At 35.4% G+C, this 21378-nt stretch overlaps 1 protein-coding gene across 2 annotated transcripts in view; it reads left to right on the top strand.

Moving 5' to 3' along the window:
- Positions 1-21378, top strand: part of LOC149924897 (uncharacterized) — a 110119-nt gene that overhangs the window by 8160 nt on the left and 80581 nt on the right. Inside the window, exon 1 of one of the 2 annotated variants that reach the window (XM_090159755.1) lies at positions 19751-20136. The exons of the other annotated variant lie outside the window; for it this stretch is intronic. Within the exon in view, the coding sequence (XP_090015881.1) occupies positions 20081-20136 (56 nt within the window). The 5' untranslated portion in view covers positions 19751-20080. Of the gene's footprint in view, positions 1-19750; positions 20137-21378 lie in introns of those variants that run through there. 2 annotated transcript variants of the gene reach the window in all.

The raw sequence follows: 21378 nt of genomic DNA on the forward strand, positions 1-21378 counted from the left end.
AATGTCTTCAAATTTGTTTAGGGTTTAGCTTTTTGGTCCCATTTCATTCGCATATTTTCCCCCTCATTTTTGAGCTAACTAAATTTAATAATTTATTACAATCAAGATTCTTAATATCAACCCTATGTAGATCCAACAATTTAAATGTCATGAATTAAATATTAATTTTTTATCTGCGCTATTTTAAATGACTATGGTAATTATAAAAAGCCATATAATTTTAACTTTAAAACCAGAGTATAAAATAGTTGGAAATCCCCAAGATAATATCATTCGCCAGTGATCAATCTTATATACAGTGTACATTTTCTTAATTTCAAAAATAAGGAGGTTTTATTTCGTTCCTGAATAATTCAGAATGGACAGGAGTGATTCCTCAATGCCAATTTCATCACCGAGTACAATTTCATCCTCGTTCCAAACCTGTTACCAGAATATTTTTACATTAATATTTCTTTCCATCGTCTGATAAGTATATTGATTATATACGGAACGTTTCTACAAAGCGATGCGCGTTTGCGGTTTCTTGGTAATTGTTAAATAAGCCGCGGGCTCTAGGTTTGCGGGACGGAACTAAAACCCACCTTTACGAAGAATATCTAAATATACTCTTTTTTTATTCTAGAAATCCAATCGGGAATTTTTACAAACGGAATTATCCTTTTTGTATATTAACGAAATAACAAAATTAAAGAAAAGGCCGAGAGGGATAATATCATGTCTATCGTAAAGTCGCGTTATTTTACCCATCGGCAAATAAGGTTCAATTTCGTAAAACATTATTTTTTATCATTAAATGAAGTTTTCTATAGCTGATTTCTTTAAATGTATTTTTCAGTTCAGCGCCACCTACAGACATATTTTACTACTATGAAACACATTCGTCTGTTTTTTCATTAATTATTAAATTTACAGTTAGGGCCTACATATCATATCATCTGGTTTAGGATTATCAAATGTTTTGTTCAGTTCAGCGCCACCTGCAGAAATATTTTAGGACCATGAAACACGTGCATCTGATTATTCGAAAGAATGTAAAATTGTAACATCGTAAATATATTTCCAAATATCTTTCTAATATTTCAATCTAGAAAAAATTATAGTTAATGAGTTTACCCTTGTAATAGATTGTTAAATTTTGATTTAATTTGTAGGGTGGGGAGGGTTTGAGTAAAAAATATTCTTTATCTGAAGTATATATTTACGCAATATATCTTTTTAAGTAGTGGAACAATTCTGTATGCCGCTAAACTTCTGTATGTGACATACTTGAGTCGCTATTTTATTCTTACAAAATATGAGGCTACGAGTTCAACGTATTAAATTAGGTTTTTTTATCTCTTAAATATTGGCCCTTTTTTTAAGTTTTTCGTTCTCAAATACACTTTCCATATAGTCTTTATTTCATTGTTGAAGCGTTTGGGGATACACCTTCACAAACAAATTAGCCCACTTTATACTTAACATTCGCTACCCTAAAATTCCTTTCCTCGCTGTTCTATTAGGCCTAATTAACTTGGGCTACACTTAAATAAATGTAGTGTAACTTTATTAATGGTAGCGTAAGTTTATAAGATAATCCATACGGTAGAAGTTTTCAATCTAGGGCATTGAAATGAAACATGTTCTGTCACAGGCTCATGGAACTTTTCAATGGGAGATAATTTGCCGCCAAATTACTATGTACGGCCGCGTCACGGTAGACAATTGGTCTTTTTAGTTGGCATAGCGCTACGTAGCGGCCAATGAGATAATCTCAAAAACTGCAGAATTTTCTTACAAATATTATAAAATACAAAGCGTTTGCTTATCAGATGAATATGAAGCAGTTTGTGAGCTTCTAGAGTTTGTCGCTGCGAAGGTACACGTTAATTCAAGCAATATTTGGGAATGGACACTGCTATCTTAAGAGGTATATTATATACTTCTGATATTAGTCAAATGGCCCTCACTATTAACATAAGTGCATAACATTGGTTAGTTTTGGGAGTTGGAAAATTTTCCGTAAAATGACAGAGACCTTTTTTCCGGAAAATTTCCGTATTTTTTCCAAAAAAATAAAAAAAAAATTTAATTCCATGATTAGTCAAATATATTGTTTGCAAATTTAAATAAAGCGGAATTTTCACCTCATTTTTTCGAATCTAAAAGTAAAACTAAACCTCTAGATTAGCTTTAAACTGATTAACAATGTAACACTACTAATTTTTTGTAGTATGTTTACTGTTATTAGACATTTTATATCGATAAAAATTTAAAAAAATTAAAAACCCTTAAAAAGTAATTTATGTTTCAATTTTTTATTTTTCCGATTTGCGAAAATTTTCCGGAAATTTTTCCTCATTTTATTCTTCCGGAAAATTAACAACACTAACATTAGTAGTACATGGAAATTGACACTTATCTCTTTGGAGGTATATTATGTACGTTTGACATTAGTCCCAACGTCATGTACCTTTAAAATGTTAATATCCTCTTTATAAATTGTCGCGAAATGCTCTAGGAAGAAAAGATATCCCTGGTCAGACGTATAATTTAGTACGTGGTTTATTACGTTGATGTATTTATAAATATATATCTACCTGCCTTCGTGTAATTTGAGGGGAAAAATAAATTTAACGTTGTAATTTGTTGGCTTTCCTACATTTGTAAGATCGCACGTTTCTTAACGAGATCTCGTTTCCAAATTACCAAAAATTACTTCGGGCGTTTCAGGCTTAAATTATTCTAGTTTTCCTCGGATTTACGCCGCTACAAAAATGAATACACTTCTTGTGGGAACTGGGAAACATTCATTTTGATCCCATTTAAATGTTTATATAAATTATTATTGATCCGATTTTCAATGAAGAGTAAGTTTGAATTTAGCTTTTTCCTGGTTTAATGTTTTGATTGTAATTAAAGTTGTAATGTGAAATATTTATCTATTTATAAACAATATTTTTCCGATGAAACAGCATTATAAAATCAATATATGACTATTTTGTTTTCCCAAACGTGTTTAGAAAAATCAACGCGTAGCCAGAAATCCTTCGAGGGGAGGGGTTCAAACTATGTAAAAACCTGAGAGGGGTGGAGAAGGGGGGGGGGGTTAGTACAGCCAAAAGCCTATCATAAGGTCCCCATAAGCAAAGGTCTACCATAGGGGCCCATGTTAACGGCGTTGTCCTGGAGAGAAGAAAATTAACATACGACGATAGGGCAGTTGCTAGGGATTGCAATCCAGCAGGGTTTTCAATCCAGCTGGATTTTTGCCGGACCGACATCAATCCAGCTGGATCCAACGCGGATCCAGCAATTTATATATTTTTCAAAAAACAAAAGAATTTTAACAAAAATGCCAAACAAGTTGGGAAGCCAAAATATACCTCTCCTCGGAAGTTTTCCATGGAGAACTAACCAGAGTTTTATTTTTGAAAGGCGATGCTAGCGTTACCTGGCTGTCGCACTGTCCTAAATAGCGTGTCAAATTTAAACTTCTCCTGTTATTCATCCATGGTATGTTGATGATATTATTTATTTTCAATTAGTAGACGTGGCAGTCATTGGCTCAGCTGTAAAAGATCGGTGTTCCTAAGAGCCACCTTTTTGGATTTTTGTCCAGGCCAGTGGAAAATACTGGCAAATAGTGGCTAAAGAAAATATGCCTTTTGAAAAGACAATAATTTGAAAATCTAATTATTAGATATCAATAATACACTTTAGGACTAGCACAAATTCTGGCAACTATAGGTATAGATATTTGTATCTTATAGCCCCAATTGCAAAAACTTTAATGTTGAAATCTTAGTAAAAGTAAAAAAATATATTAAAGGATTAAAGGATTAAATTAAATTATACAAATCACGTTTGTATAATTTGTAACGCACGTGGGTTGGGGGTATCTATCTACACCAATTAGTTAAGGAGATTCTTGTTCACATCTTGGAAGAATAAGGCAGACAATTACAAATAAACCAGACTATTGTAAATATTGGCAACTAGCTACATTTTATTAAATATTAAACCACATACATTAATACAAGAGGCCTTTTTTAAAACGTTTCTGTAAGTACAATCTCAAGAAACAAATGGTATTGATGGTCTTGTCTCACGCAGGGCCGTAGCCCACCTATCGAAGACGCAACGTTCACTTTTTTGCCATTCGCTGCGCGCGAATCGCGATTCACGTGCCAATTGTTTAAAAGTTAATTACTTGCGAATCCGCATCGCTGGATCCAGCAAAATGGAAATTTTCCCATTGAATATAACATGGGAATCTGACCAATTTTAAGGGTACCCCGTGTAAAAAAATTTAAATTTTTAAAAATGCTAAAAATAGAAAATAAAAATAAAAAAATAATATAAAAGTTCGAAATTGATTAAAAATTTTACAGAGGGTACCCTTAAAATTGGTCAGATTCCCATGTTATATTCAATGGGAAAATTTCCTATTTGTTTTGTCAAAAACATTTTTGGTTGCCATGCCAAAACGGTTGCTTATGGAGACATTTCCCCGAGGGGTCGGACATTTACCAAAATCACGTACACTTTGTCTAAAATCGCAAAATCTTTTAACTCTCTCTATGGTAAATTAACATTGAAATCCCAAAATCACTTCAAAAAGTAAAGATAAAATCGCAAAATCTTTTAACTCTCTCTATGGTAAATTAACATTGAAATCCCAAAATCACTTCAAAAAGTAAAGATAAAATCGCAAAATCTTTTAACTCTCTCTATGGTAAATTAACATTGAAATCCCAAAATCACTTCAAAAAGTAAAGATAAAATCGCAAAATCTTTTAACTCTCTCTATGGTAAATTAACATTGAAATCCCAAAATCACTTCAAAAAGTAAAGATAAAATCGCAAAATCTTTTAACTCTCTCTATGGTAAATTAACATTGAAATCCCAAAATCACTTCAAAAAGTAAAGATAAAATCGCAAAATCTTTTAACTCTCTCTATGGTAAATTAACATTGAAATCCCAAAATCACTTCAAAAAGTAATGATAAAATCGCCAAAATATCTACGAAATCCCGAAATCCCGTACAAAATAATGGCAAGTGTCCGACCCCTCGCATTTCCCTTTAGGGTGTTTCAAGTTACATATGAAGGTCTATCAAACCCCCGAGTTTGAACAAAATCGGTGTTTTACACCTCGGGTCGTCTCCTTTGTTAGTATGAGAGATATAGCGATTTGATAACTTCGGTTCATGTACTTCTGATCTACCGAGTAAGATAAATCCCAGAAATTCCACGGATATCATAGGTATTTGAGATTGACAAAAAATTTACGCGTTATCGTATACGCTTGGTATTTCCTGAACGAAAATAGTAACCGGATTCGTCTGATATTTCCTGTATTCTTCGTCATTCTATTTAACGCCGAAGAAACAAAGTAGGCCTAAAAATAATGGCTCCACGAAATAGTGTCATTGTTTAACGTTTTTAAACACCCGGAAGACATCCCCGGCAAGATGTGTCTAGGCGCTTCCGGAACGAGAGAAAAAAAGAACGGATTGCAACCGAATATCGTGGCCAGGGCAACGGTTGGTCGCCTTTTAATATCAAAAACTTTTATTTGTTTGCATTTAGCCGCGCGCGTTCATTTTCATAACAATCGCGCGCTATCTCGTGAGACGCGCGGCCGCTTCACGCTTTTGCGCGTCCGACAGAGAAAAGAAACCCTCCTTCTTGATACTATTGGGGGGTTAAATTAGCCCCCCTTTCTCTCTGTTCCGGCCCTTTGGCTTTTCTCATTAGTCTTCACCGCGTTTTCTACAAAAAGTCCGTATATCTCTGGAATTTCACTTGACTGATGGAATGCGAGTTTTGTGTTAGATAATTTTCCCTTTTGTTGCGGTAAAAATGTCATTAAGGCTGGTTTCCCTGTACCGCCTGCCGCTTGAAACTGACTTAGAAATGGGAAGAATTTTGAATAGCGGATTTTTTACACTAAAAAAAGTGTTAAACAATTTCCCCTTTCTGAATTTTATCGTAGACTTTGCATTTAAAAATGCATTTTAGCGTAATTAAGTGATATAAACTTGAAAATTGCTCCTTTTAAAAGCAATCGATTTTAAATTTCGCGCCAATTATTAATTCGCTACTTCAGTAATAGATGGCGCTACTGAGCAACAAAAAAACTGCATTCGCGCTAGGACCTCATTTTATCGTTGCTTCCCCGATTAAAATGGCGGCTCCCACGAAATGTTCGTCTCCGGAACTGTTTTGCAAACCCAAACCGGGATTACCGCTTTCGGTGGATGCTAAGCAAATAGTTTTGAACGTGTACGTAGGTGCCAGGAGACTTTATCCGGAAAAATCCATTCCGGATATTATGGACATCGTTTCGGCCATGACCGGGGTCAGTGTAAGTTCCATATACAAAATGAAGTCCGAGGCTAAGGAAAACGCGGGAAGACCGCTTGTTTCCAGGCGGTCAGACCATTGAAAAGACGATAGTGGAAACGACCAAACTTCTCCCTGAATGAATGATAAATGTATAATTTTGGAATAACAAATGTAAATTTTTAAACTATTCATAATGTACAATTTTAACCAATCCACATCGCCTCATTAATTTACAGCGAAACTGTAAAATGTATATAAAGTGTTGCCGCCACGTTCGCCTCAATAAATTCATGTTATCTTTTTATATTTTTTGGTAATCGAACTTTTATCGTGATAAACGTTTAGGGCCCTTCCTAAAGATAAAACTTTAAAATATCGACTTATAAAAATTTCCCACAGTCTGAAAATTTAATTTTTTTACTCGCTATTCCCAAAACGCGAGACCCAAATAAATCCCGTGGCAAATATTGATAAAATTACTCCAAAAAATATAAATCATGTTTATGGAGTATTAGCTTGACCACTGGATCGTGAATTCTGCAGTCACGATGGTGTTATTAAGGCCTACTCTATATAACGCGTTTATCACGAGTTATTCATCCCATTTTTTTTTCGAAAGGTCAGCAAATGGTCAAACTGGCTCTGAATAGCCTCTTTACCAATTTTCCCTTCAATTTTAATATGGTTATTCGCGTTGAAATCGTTGCACCTCGAAAGAAAGTAAAAATTATAGGTTTTCCGTTTGTTTCAATGGTGATTCCGGAATTGGACGATAGATGGCGGGAGCTGTCCACGATTTGTTTTCTTTTTAAAATTTTCTTTCGGAAATCGCTTCCAGTTCGCCAGTTTTCTTAAGCAATTTATTTCCAACCACATTGTAAAGTGAAGGTTTTAAATGTCTGCGGGCTTTGATTACAGGTTAGAATGAAACCTGTCAGAAACGTCCTAAGTCGCGTGTCACGACACGATTTCAAATGTGAAAAACTTAATGTATTTATATCAGGGAATTTTTAAAGACCTTTTTAAATTACCCAAAATGCTAGTGGCTCAGTAGATTTTAGAATTACCTAAAATGACCCCGCTCTATACAATGAATTCCAATGAAAATGGGTAGTTGTGACATTTAGAATAACCCAAATTAATAGCAGAACTGCCAAATAAGATAGTCCGTGTAAATAAATTTGCTTTTCATTTTACATAATAACGTTGATAAACTGCCAAATTTTCGCTATGCACACGGTTTGCTATTACTAATCAGTGTTTGCTAAGCACACGGTTTGCTATAATGAATCAGTGTTTGCTAAGCACACGGTTTGCTATAATGAAACCGTGTTTGCTAAGCACACGGTTTGCTATAATGAAACTGTTTGCTAAGCACACGGTTTGCTATAATGAATCAGTGTTTGCTAAGCACACGGTTTGCTATAATGAATCAGTGTTTGCTAAGCACACGGTTTGCTATAATGAAACAGTGTTTGCTAAGCAGACGGTTTGCTATAATGAAACAGTGTTTGCTAAGCACACGGTTTGCTATAATGAATCAGTGTTTGCTAAGCACACGGTTTGCTATAATGAATCAGTGTTTGCTAAGCACACGGTTTGCTATAATGAATCAGTGTTTGCTAAGCACACGGTTTGCTATAATGAATCAGTGTTTGCTAAGCACACGGTTTGCTATAATGAAACAGTGTTTGCTAAGCACACGGTTTGCTATAATGAAACAGTGTTTGCTAAGCACACGGTTTGCTATAATGAAACAGTGTTTGCTAAGCACACGGTTTGCTATAATGAATTAGTGTTTGCTAAGCATGCACACGGTTTGCTATAATGAATCAGTGTTTGCTAAGCACACGGTTTGCTATTATGAAACAGTGTTTGCTAAGAACATGGTTTGCGCTATTATGAAACAGTGTTTGCTAAGCACACGATTTGCAATTATGAATCAGTGTTTGCTAAGCACACGGTTTGCTATTAAGAATCAGTGTTTGCCAATCAGACGATTTGCTATTATGAAACATTGTTTGTTCAGCAGGTGATTTGCTATTATGAAACATTGTTTGTTCAGCAGGTGATTTGCTATTATGAAACAGTGTTTGCTAAGCAGACGATTTGCTATTATAAAAGTTTGCTAAGCACACTGTTTTCTATTATAAAAGTGTTTGCTAAGCACACTGTTTTCTATTATAAAAGTGTTTGCTAAGCACACTGTTTTCTATTATAAAAGTGTTTGCTAAGCACACTGTTTTCTATTATAAAAGTGTTTGCTAAGCACACTGTTTTCTATTATAAAAGTGTTTGCTAAGCACACTGTTTTCTATTATAAAAGTGTTTGCTAAGCACACTGTTTTCTATTATAAAAGTGTTTGCTAAGCACACTGTTTTCTATTATAAAAGTGTTTGCTAAGCACACTGTTTTCTATTATAAAAGTGTTTGCTAAGCACACTGTTTTCTATTATAAAAGTGTTTGCTAAGCACACTGTTTTCTATTATAAAAGTGTTTGCTAAGCACACTGTTTTCTATTATAAAAGTGTTTGCTAAGCACACTGTTTTCTATTATAAAAGTGTTTGCTAAGCACACTGTTTTCTATCATGAAACACGAAACATCTGCTTAACCAGCAGCTTATGATCTTCTCCTAGCTATGAGTATATAAGTGATAAGACTAGTTCAACTTAAAATAAAAAAGGTATTTTGTTTGATAACTTTCAATACAGTAGCTCGTTATTTTAAGAGGTGGGGGGATTCTTTACAATTATATCCTTTCGAATGAGAACCGGTCTCAAGTTCAGGGTCCTATTCCAATTCACCTTTTCCAAAGAGTCCGAATCTAAAGCAGGAATGACGACTTTTACAAATTGCTGCGAAATGGGCGCAGCTTCCCTTATCTCTGGCCTCTCCCAGATGTTACGAAATCATACGTTCAATTTTAGATTCTTCCTTCTTTAGGCCAAGGCTTAAGAAATTACTTTAACTTTATCTATATAAAAGTAGGAAGCGCGCACTTTAATAAAGATTTTGAGCAACTTATACGGTGGCCGAAGTAAAGCCGTTTATATAAAAAAGTTGTCTTCCTTTTTCGTATCGCTAAGTTTAAAAATGAAAGAAATTTTTTATCGTAGGCGTTCTTAGCCGTGTAATTTTTCCTAAATTGCTGCTGTGGAAATTTAGCTTCAGGGCTTAATGTGGATTTTTTTAAACGTGAATAACTACGGTTTTAATCGATTTAAGCTTTAAACCGTCAAGAAGGAAGCATTCCGGAATTTCATTTAAACGTTTTTAATATTTACGGTCAAAACAAATAGCTAGGGCGTATTTTCATATTTAAATTTTGAAGGGCTTAGTCATCAACCATTTCCGTTGTAGGTTTTTTTTTCAGCGTGAAGAATTTAGTGGTAATATGTCCAAGACCGGTAATTTTTGTAGCACTCCTTTATTAAGTAAATTGAAAGTCAAACGTAATGTTTTATTGATAAACGTATAGCCAATAAGTATGACATAAGTCTATAATATTGTTCTATAAGTTTGTCACTTTGGGGAAATTTTACTGACAAGGAGACATCCCGAAGTGTAACCCACCGATTTGGTTCAAACTCGGGGGATTGGTAGACCTTCATGTAACTTGAAAAATCCTAAAGGGAATTTATTAAATGGGCAACCGTTTTGCCATGGCAACGAAAAATGTTTTTGACAACACAAAATATTAAATTTTCCCGTTGAAAATAGCATGGGATTTTGACCTCACATTGATCAAAAGTTGATCAGTTTTGATGGTTTTTTTGTAAATTTTTATCTATTTTTCCAATTTTTGGCTTTTTCGAAATTTTGAAATTTGTTAAAATTTTCACAGGGGTCCTAGGAATCGGTCAGAATGCCATGTTATTTTCAATGGGAAGATTTCCATTTGTTGTTGTCAAAAACATTTTTCGTTGCCATGTTAGAGCTAGTAACGGAGTGACGTCATCACAAGAAGAAAATCTCCCCCTAGCGATGCGCTGTCAAAAACTACGTAATAATAATAATTAATAACGCCCGCGCAGACCCCGCAATGCAGGAGGGCCACAGGGCTTCAGGGGGCCCCTAAATTCCTATCAAATTATATGCTAGATACCGACTAAAATCCAGTAAATAGTTTCACGGGGGGACCTAGGTTGTCTTAGCTACGCCAATGTGACAGTGTTGGAAAAAGGTTCAATAAGAAAATTAGCATTAAAACTACGGAAATTGTCAAACTTATAGTTATGTTACTTATGATACAGCTAATTTTAATAATTAAAAAGTAAGTATCAGGGTTCCGAGGTATTTAACAGGTGGTAAATAATGGTAAATAACGTGATGGTATAAAATGGGAAAAGTGGTAAATAATGGTAAATAACGTGACGGTATAAAATGGGAAAAGTGGTAAATAATGGTAAATAACGTGATGGTATAAAATGGGAAAAGTGGTAAATAATGGTAAATAACGTGATGGTATAAAATGGGAAAAGTGGTAAATAATGGTAAATAACGTGATGGTATAAAATGGGAAAAGTGGTAAATAATGGTAAATAACGTGATGGTATAAAATGGGAAAAGTGGTAAATAATGGTAAATAACGTGATGGTATAAAATGGGAAAAGTGGTAAATAATGGTAAATAACGTGATGGTATAAGATGGGAAAAGTGGTAAATAATGGTAAATAACGTGATGGTATAAAATGGGAAAAGTGGTAAATAATGGTAAATAACGTGATGGTATAAAATGGGAAAAGTGGTAAATAATGGTAAATAACGTGATGGTATAAAATGGGAAAAGTGGTAAATAATGGTAAATAACGTGATTGTATAAAATGGGAAAAGTGGTAAATAATGGTAAATAACGTGATGGTATAAAATGGGAAAAGTGGTAAATAATGGTAAATAACGTGATGGTATAAAATGGGAAAAGTGGTAAATAATGGTAGGTAATGGTAAATCATATATTTAACATATTATTATATATATTATTTAAAACAATTTACCACAATTTACCATATTTACCATATTTGGGAACACTCGTATTTATATGCTTGTAAAATATTATCAATTTAATACAAATTGTTTTCATTTTACGAATTTTTACCCAAAAACATTTGATAATCAGATTTTTTTAATGTGAATCTTTTAAGACATTTTGAATTACTTTTATGAACTACTTTTAAAACAATCTAGCCAGAACTTCCACGTCACACGTTCTTACTTCCGGTAAAAAAAGTCAAGTTCGCCATATTTCGAGATATCATGTCCACCTTTGCGCCAGAACTTCTCAGAAGTGTTGAAAATGGAAATCCCGTTCTAGAGCCTTTCGGTAAATTTATCTGCATCAACCTAACCCGACATAAATTACACGAAGCATAAAATCTTCGGCTGTTCTCAGAAGTCCCTATTTTTCATCTAATGAAAGGTAAATTAGCTTTTAACAACACAAAGACAAATCAATTATACATGAAATTATTGGCGAAGGAAATTGGAGTAACATAAGAACTAAAAAAAATGGGTTGTTGCACTATTTTTTATGGGGCACTAATACATTATACGCTTTTAGGTACGGTAATAAGTCGCGGTCATCGTACTGTAATTGTCTAAACGCTTACAACGACAAGCGGAAGTGCGTAGACTTAACATTGTCTCTCATATGTCAAGTGGAATCCAATCCAAATGAACTTTTACCATATTTCTATGTATTAACTATATTACCATATACAGGGTATTTCAAAAGGTTACTAAAAAATTTGAAGGAGTTGTAGGGGGTGAGTTGAGAAGTATGCCTGTTTTTTTCCCCATTTTCGTACGATGAGTGAAAAGAGCGCCAGAGAGCTTCGAAGTGTGGCCTACTAGCCCCTGGAAGTAGGCCGCAACAAGCGCAAAACCAAAGCATCAGGGACTTGAAATACTGTTTAAGTTTTTTACGCTGGCTACCTCGATTTGTTTACAAAGTCCCATTTTACCTATCACACGAACCCAAACCTTAATGTTCACATTTCCCTACTGCTTGTTTTTGCGCTTGTTGCAGCCTACTTCCAGAGACTAGTAGGCCACACTTTGAAGCTCTCTGGCGCTCTTTTAACTCATCGGAGGGAAATGAAAAAAAAACAGGCATACTTCTCAACTCACCCCCTACAACTCCTTAAAATTTTTGCATAACCTTTTGAAACACCAGGGGCGTAGGAACCGGGAGGGGCAGGGGGGGCAACTAATGTTATTGCCCCCTCCAACCTTTAGTCAGTTGAAATCTTCAAAAGGCTCAAATTATCATTTTAAAAGCATATACAGTTTATAGAACCTCAACTGTGTTTAAATTGCAGTCTTTTCCCGCCAATTTACATAGTAGTAACAAGTACACACGCATTCGGAGAAGCTACACTCCATTAAAAATGAAAAACCATTATCCAGACCCCTTTTCGTTTCTCTTTGCCCCCTCCAACTTCCAGAACGTTCCTACGCCCCTGTGAAACACCCTGTATACATTTAACCAACCTGAAAACCAACAATTGAAAACGACGGATCTATTTTCGCGGCACCGTTCTTGGAAATCTCACTAAAGTGGATCATGAAGATGCGGTGGTGATAACAACAAAACGAGAATATCCAAAAAGGTGAAAAACTGTTACTACTTAACGCTAGATTAAGCACAACAATGGTGTCAATTCTGTAAGTGGTGACTATACCATCATCCGGTACCCGCTGTTTCGAGAGCGACCCGTTCCACCTTATGTAATGAAGGGGAGGCCATCAAACAGTAGCTTCTTTTTTAACAATAACCTAAAGAGGTTAGCGAAGGTCATACATTGTATGCCACAATGAAAGACATGGCTTGGAATATATTATCTTGCTCTGTAGGTTACGTTTATTTCGTGGTATCTTACTTTACTAAATGTTTCATTTTTATTTCAACAAATCTTTCGATCAGTGATGCCAGATCGGGGGAAATTTAAAAATTTTCAAATCTCGAAAATTCCAAAAAGGGATACCAGATCGAAAATTCGCCAAATCTAGTGAAATTCTAGGTGGGGATGATTTTTAAAGCGAAGCTATTAAAAATATTAAATTTAAAAAAATACAATAAAATTAGCCACTGAAGGTATTTTAGCCTTTGGTCGAATTTGGTTGAGTTGGTAGCCTTGCGATCAGGTTTTTGATATTTCATTTAAGCCTTCGTTAAAGATCTAAATTTAAAAATTAAATAATGTTAGAGATAAATTATGGGTATATAGTTCGATACTCAGAATAAAGATGGCGCTTTATTTTCAGGGATAAATAATAATCATCAAATATTTGTGTCATTTTTACATTCAATACGAATACATAAATAATAATAATCAGCTAGGCTAATACCCAAGGCATCAAGCGACTTTTAAAGCCATTAATTCAGGTGACTGGGTTACAATGCGTAGGACTTTAGGAGGGTGGTGGCTAGCTCTTCATGCCACGTGAACCAACAGCGCCCTACACTCACTATTACCGTTAACCTCGACAAGTTTTTATGAAAGGGGAAACCCCTTAAGCAAGTAGGGAGAGAACTTGCAAACTCAATGCAGAAGGAGTTGATCTGAGTTTTCACCCAGTGCCACAAGATAAATTTTAATGCCAAGAAAGGGAAATTTCATTTTCGTGATATGGCATCACTGCTTTCTATATCGTATGAAAAATGGCACTAAAATCTTAATATTTTTAGCGTTATCAGTGTGCCTAATAATAAGATTTGCCAGGAATGTATTCATCACCATTTATCTCTTCAAAACGTATTAATGGTATATTTATGCAAATAGCGTTTATAGCTCCTTTGGAGTTTAACTTTGTAGCCCTTATTTTCGTGGTTAATGGAGCTAAATATTTTTGAGTGTTTGGTTCGTATTTTTCCGCGATTAGATCCGCTGACGAGATTCTCGATTTTGATAACTCTTACAATTTTTGCGCAACTTCGAAATGGGTAATCCATCATGAATGTTTTAAACTCCTTTTCCAAGCTTCTTCGTTTTTCTATTTTACGTGTTCTAGAAAATTCGATTCGTTCTCCGTATAAAAATTTTGGCGGGAAATCACTAACTAGCGCCAAAATTATCTGAAGCCATAGGGGGGTGCGGGAAATGGTCGAAGTGTTGGTGTTCCACACCAAAAACCTGAGGTTATATTCCCTTTAAACGATTAGATTTAATTCCGTAAGGCGCTCTGTCCTATTGCAATCCCCGTTAAATATCCGCGTGCGAAGGAACGATTACCAGAAACAGTACTCTCGAACATTGAACTGATTCTATCTTTATGACGATCAAGGTCAAATTCTACCTGTTTCGAGTTATCCTCCAGCCTCCAGTGATCTCTTAAATTCCTCTCTTAATGTAACTTAAATTCCTCTCTTAATGCAACGAAACCACCCCCGAGAAAGTATTATCAGTTCGAGAAATATTACCAATGAAATCGAATCTTTACATTACACTTTGGTTTTTAAAAACGTTTTGTAATTAATAACCAAATTGGAGACCTGACAAAGACAACACTAAAAGCTTTGTAACACCGAAAGATAATTTTAGAATTTTTCCGTGATGTTAAGATTAAGGTAAACTGTTTAATTTTTTATTTAGATTTTCTCATCAAGTAACTGATAATTTAGGAGCCTAATTAAGGGTAAGCGGTTTTTTTTAAGTTATCTAAACTCCTTTTTGAAAAATAAGAACAAGAACAACTTTTTAGGGCTTTGATTTGTTGTTGGTAATTTACGCGCAGAATATTTATCTTATATTCCAAAGAACTTATTTTTTTTTGGTATTTTGGTTCTGAACCACCTTCTTTTCAAAACGTTTTGTTTATGGGTTAGCTAATTGGACCTATTGGGGACGTCGTTTCTTTATGGGTTATTTCGCAAAATATGACTAGGGTTGGTATTTTTAATTTATTGCGAAATATTTATATTTTACACGTAGCGTCTCGTTAAGTTAGAAATTTGTTATGGCATTAGCGAAAGAACTTGTCTGTTGAAAATCAGTTTAGCCGCTTTCATATATATAAATATAAACCAAAATAGTTTTCCGTGGCTTCTTTGTGTTTTATTAGTTACGGCATTATACGAACTTACCTTAAAATATTCGTACGCGAAAGAGTGTTTAAGAATAGGGAGAAAAATGTTACCACAATGGCGGCCATGGCCAAAGCTACGGAGTGCCAAGTCTCTATACGTTTAAGAATCATTTCCATCGTGTATGCGTCTCCAAAACTCCCCAAGGGCGATGTTTATACCAAATATTTTAAATGTAGCGTGTGAGGAAAACAGCAAATGAATATAATAATCGTAAAAATATTCGTAATGACGAAGGCAAATGTGTTTTTCTCTGTAGAGGAGACGTCTAGTGTTTATAACCTTGACGAAGGTCGGTAGTTCCGATACATACCCTTAGACGACCTTGGGACGTATATGTTTCTTAGCGTGATTTGACCATTTCTATATCGTTATTTACCACAGTCTTTATATTATATATACATCTGCATTCCAACAATCGTGGTACTTACCGTCATCCCCATCAGCGACGAAGACTCTTTGCTAGAACAAACGAGTTTTGCTAGGCTTAATCTATTAAAATTTTAACCATTTTGCCATCTTAAATTCCGACGTCTTCTTTAACTTTTTAGAAAAGTTTATCGTCAGTTTTCCATACTCGAATAACTGGTCAAGTTTCACCCCGAAATATTTGTAAACGCGCGCGGAGGCAAGAGAAAATGCCATAAAGTAATAGTGTTCGTTTATGTAGTTACCTTCGCCCTCGAAAATGAAGATTTTCCAGTTTAGGAGGCTGGAGATTCTTTCTGACAGTTCGTTCATTTCTCTTTGAAAAACCTAAGAGACTCGAATGTTATTATTTTAATTCGCGATTCACGAATAAACGGGAAATTTTTATTTCACGGTGACTTCCAAAGGCTGTAATTACGCGCTTAATTAATGATATTTTTTTGTAGTTTCATTTATTTTTCTTGTCATAAATTGTTGGTTTTATTTTATCCCGGCTAATGACTTGAAAATATGATATTTTTTTTTTAATTTAACGTTTTAGCTTTATTCGTAAAATGATACGCGTATATACTATCATAAGTAACTTAATAGGATTAGTAGGACACTTCCTATTGACGAGAGTAGAGGGTTCTGAAACTTCCGATTACGCAATCAATTCGCGAAAACGTTCAGTGGCATACTAATATTTACTACGTTACTTATGAAACTAGGCTTTATTTCCACCGATATTACCTTTTGAAATAAAACAATACTTTATTAAATTCAAATATTTATCATTATATAATGTTAAATTATTTGTAGACCACTTTGCTTAATCGTTGTACATGGTTCCTGCAAAAGCAATCAGTTTAAGGGAATATAACGTGCAAAGCAATCTTTATGGAAGACCCCTTCAATTTTTCAAATTTGCCAGTACAGTGGCGTCAAACATTTGTAAGGCCAAAGGCAAGAGCCGTCAGAGCTGCAAACGTTGTTGTTCCACTTCAAATATCCGAGGTTATAGAAAATCACTGAAAACCACCGAAATATTGTGATAAATAAATTTAACGTCTTTCGAAAATCATGTGTACAATCTACACTCGGCGTAATCGATTTTCAGACAAACTAAGAGATCAGTCCCTTGAAATTAATTTATTAAGTAATTAAATTAACGGAAATGAATTCATAGATGTAAGATTCTAAAAATGACATTCCATTTTATTTAATGAAAAGGAAATTTTTCTAGACCCCACGCCTTTTTCGCAATGACTCAACTATTCATTTGTTGCATTAATTTAGCACGAAGAAAATATACCTAAAATATAACGTCAAATACAATCGTATATTTCCCGCATGAAGGTTACTAGGCATCGAATGCGTAGAATCGGAAGACGCTTCGAAGCCTTTGGTGGTAGTCGCGGGTAACCTTCGTTGACTTTATACCTAATTTTACCGTATTAATTTAAATAACTTACGACGATATTTATTCCATTCGAATATTCACAGCTTGACTTTTGTTCGTTACTAATGTACGTTACGTGACATAAGGCGGAAAATCAACGAGAGGGTAAAGTCTGTTTACGGTGGGAGATAACGGCAATCTCCCGTTGCTTTGGAAAGAGTGTAGGTGTCTTAAGCAAGCACCTGTCGCCGACCGAAATATCACAGTTTTCGCAAACTAGACTTTCGTACTATTTTTTATCATCGGCGCGCGCGAAACTGATGAGTCATCTTTTTAATAATTCATGGGCCTATTGTTTTCACTCGGGGTTGGCATTTACTTCGTAATTATCTTGTTTTGTTACTAAGACTAAAATTATGTATATTTATTTGGTGTAAGTCCATCAGACTGAAGTATATCAAATTGTTTATTTGGGATTAATAACTGGATCTCTCCTGTTATGAATATTATTCTAGTTGCTAATGGTGGATTATTTGATAGGAAATCTTTTTAAAAATATACTAATCTTTATACATTTCTAAACATTCTAATTATGGTTATTCCTGTTTTCATATTTTTACCACTTAAAGGGCCACAATCCTCTAGCCATCCAAAGTAATTTAACTTAAGCTAAGTCAAACAGTTAGACTAAGATTAAGTTAGACTCTAACTCCAACCAAATTTAATCTAAGTCTAACTCCAACCAAATTTAATCTAAGTCTAACTCCAACCAAATTTAATCTAAGTCTAACTCCAACCCAACTTAATCTTAGTCAAACTCCAGCCCAACTTAATCTTAGACTAACTCCAACCCAACTTAATCTTAGACTAACTCCAACCCAACTTAATCTTAGTCAAACTCCAACCCAACTTAATCTTAGACTAACTCCAACCCAACTTAATCTTAGTCAAACTCCAACCCAACTTAATCTTAGTCAAACTCCAACCCAACTTAATCTTAGTCAAACTCCAACCCAACTTAATCTTAGTCAAACTCCAACCCAACTTAATCTTAGTCAAACTCCAACCCAACTTAATCTTAGTCAAACTCCAACCCAACTTAATCTTAGTCAAACTCCAACCCAACTTAATCTTAGTCAAACTCCAACCCAACTTAATCTTAGTCAAACTCCAACCCAACTTAATCTTAGTCAAACTCCAACCCAACTTAATCTTAGTCAAACTCCAACCCAACTTAATCTTAGTCAAACTCCAACCCAACTTAATCTTAGTCAAACTCCAACCCAACTTAATCTTAGGCAAACTCCAACCCAACTTAATCTTAGGCAAACTCCAACCCAACTTAATCTAAGTCTAACTCCAACCCAACTTAATCTTAGTCAAACTCCAACCCAACTTAATCTTAGTCAAACTCCAACCCAACTTAATCTTAGTCAAACTCCAACCCAACTTAATCTTAGTCAAACTCCAACCCAACTTAATCTTAGTCAAACTCCAACCCAACTTAATCTTAGTCAAACTCCAACCCAACTTAATCTTAGTCAAACTCCAACCCAACTTAATCTTAGTCTAACTCCAACCCAACTTAATCTTAGTCTAACTTCAACCCAACTTAATCTTAGTCTAACTTCAACCCAACTTAATCTTGGTGACTCAATCTAACTCTAACCTAACCCAGCTCCATCCCAGCCTAACCCAACTAGACCTTAATCAGAACCCTCCTAATAAGTAGGCCTAGCCGTCAATTCGCTATTTTCATAGAAAAGATCCAAGATGACGTAAGCCACAGCCAATGAAATTGAGAGCTGTCGCTACGTTTAGTCGTTTCTAAACGTGTTGATGTTGGTTATTGCACGGCTAGAAAGCGATAACACGCGAGGTAAGTCGATTATTTCGACACCGAAATTTGAAAGTTACACGTACACTTGAAATATTGAAGAGTTACGTTTGGCAGATCCACGAAATATCCACTAATGATTTAACTCGTAAAATATTAAATATTCAACCTTTAAGACCGTCAACAACAACGCCCGAAGAATAAAAACTGCGTGTTCGTTCGATGAACATCCATAATGTAGTAACCTTCGCACAATTCTGTCAGCTGCTCGGAAGATAAATCTATTCGGATTCGTAGGAAAACATCGATACAGCGACGCTTCTTCGAGTAGAGGTGAATCCACTCGTTCAATCGGTGGAGCGAAAAAAAACTTTCGTAAACAGCGAAAAATAAATCCGCGAATATTTCCCCTTAAAGTTCGAGACCGTCGAAAAATTTGATCGCGGGGGTGGTGTAACGATTATTGCGCGACGAAGGGGGCATAGTCGGCCTTAGAACAATCGTTATAGGTGCAACGGGGGTCCCATTGACAGGGGGGGGGGGAATATTATTTTGGATGAAATGTCAGGGAGGGTAGGCACCCGGTTCCGCCGGTTGGGTTGCCCGCGGCGAGTATGTGGAGATTCTTGCACGCATTTGTGACTCGTGAAGATCCCGCGCTGGTGTATCTCCGCTAATAGGAAGTCGGATGTATATTTTTTGTTGGCAGGCCGCGCTGTTCGTTACGAGTAGCGTTTGTAGATAAGTTCCCTTCGAAAGGCCGGCTGGAAATTTTCGTCTAAAGCCGCGGTTTTTAATGAAATTGTCGCGCGGCGGGAGCTTTCAACTTTTTTTCCTGGTCGTCGTACCGCGCTCGGTTTGCGCACTGCCATGTGCTGGTTGCGGTGGCACATCTGCTTGGATTTTTAATCGCTTACGTCGTGATTGTTAAACGGCGTGTTTGATTTGTGTGGATTATGACGTAGCTTGGATTGTTGTTTATTTATTGGATTAACACGTAGACAGTCGAGATGGGGAACGCCTGTTGCAGGAATGCCACCTATACGCCCACCAGTTACTTACAAAGGTAAATAAATACGTTTTGGTTTCAGTTCGGAACTAAATGAACGACTATTTCCGATTTTGAATATTTTCTTGGGTTCTATTTGCAAGGGTCCAATTGTTCCTGGGTTTTAATGTTACTTAAAGCTCTGCTTTTTCGTATCCTGATTGTACCATATCGTGACTTTTAGAGCTTTTATTTTAAGGAATATAACCACCTTAGCATTCGCAACCAAAGGGTCCGACATTTATGGGAATTTGATTATCGAAGTGATTTCCGAAATGAAACTGATTTTGAGATTTCAGAGCACAATTTTCGCGTTGATTTCTAGATTTATAGGCTGATTTCGAGATGTTGGAATTGATTATCACACGGATTTAAGTTGATTTCCAGATTTCTAAAATAATTTGTATCCAGAGTGTACGGGATTTGTACGAATGTCGGACCACTCGGTTTGCAACAGACCACTAAGAATGCACGCAGAAAATGTGAAAAGCCATTATCAGTACCTTTTTGGGGACTAAAGAAATGGTAGAGGTTATATTCCCTTTAATAGTATGGTGCTTCTATTTTCAAGGGCATTTCTGCGATGTGTCCGATTTTCCCCTGTCCTCCCGTCTTTACCAGGAATCGAGACTTCCTACAAAACTTGTTTATGTTTGGGGATGTTTCCAGTTGATTATGTGGTCGATTTCATTGTTTTGGAGGATTGTCTATTTGGTTTTCGGACTAGTGACCTATGAGTGTTTTTAATGACGTGTTTCCGCTTCTCTACGTTTACCATTTTGGGCTCAAATTAAATCATCCAGACCATACAAGAAGTGTTGATTTCTGCTTTAGAACCCTTGTCTTTATCAAAGATAACTAAAGTTCGCCGTATCTTAAGTGTGTTTATCTTATTCAACCTATATTGCGTTGTCTTTCGCGCGTATTGCAAAATCGCATATGGTAGTAGAAGCATAAAAGATAAAATAGCAACCTAAAATGGTTTACGATGCGATATTTAAATAGACCACGGTTATAGCACAAATACTAATGCAGCACCGATGCAGTACATTGAACCGCTAAGTAAATTGGATAACATTCGTTTTAAATAGAAATGATAAAAATATTTACGACTAATTCATTTAAATAAGTTACTCTTAATTTTTATCCCGTTGAAATATCGGCCGAGAATATCGTACGGGTAGAAAAATATATGTATGAAGCTCAAGAGTACGTGTATGTCCAATCACCGGGTGGTAGCACCCATCTTCTATTAAAATA

The sequence above is a fragment of the Leiobunum rupestre genome, chromosome 10 (genome assembly GCF_980474605.1).
Source record: "Leiobunum rupestre chromosome 10, qqLeiRupe1.1.hap1, whole genome shotgun sequence".
NCBI lineage: Eukaryota > Metazoa > Arthropoda > Arachnida > Opiliones > Sclerosomatidae > Leiobunum > Leiobunum rupestre.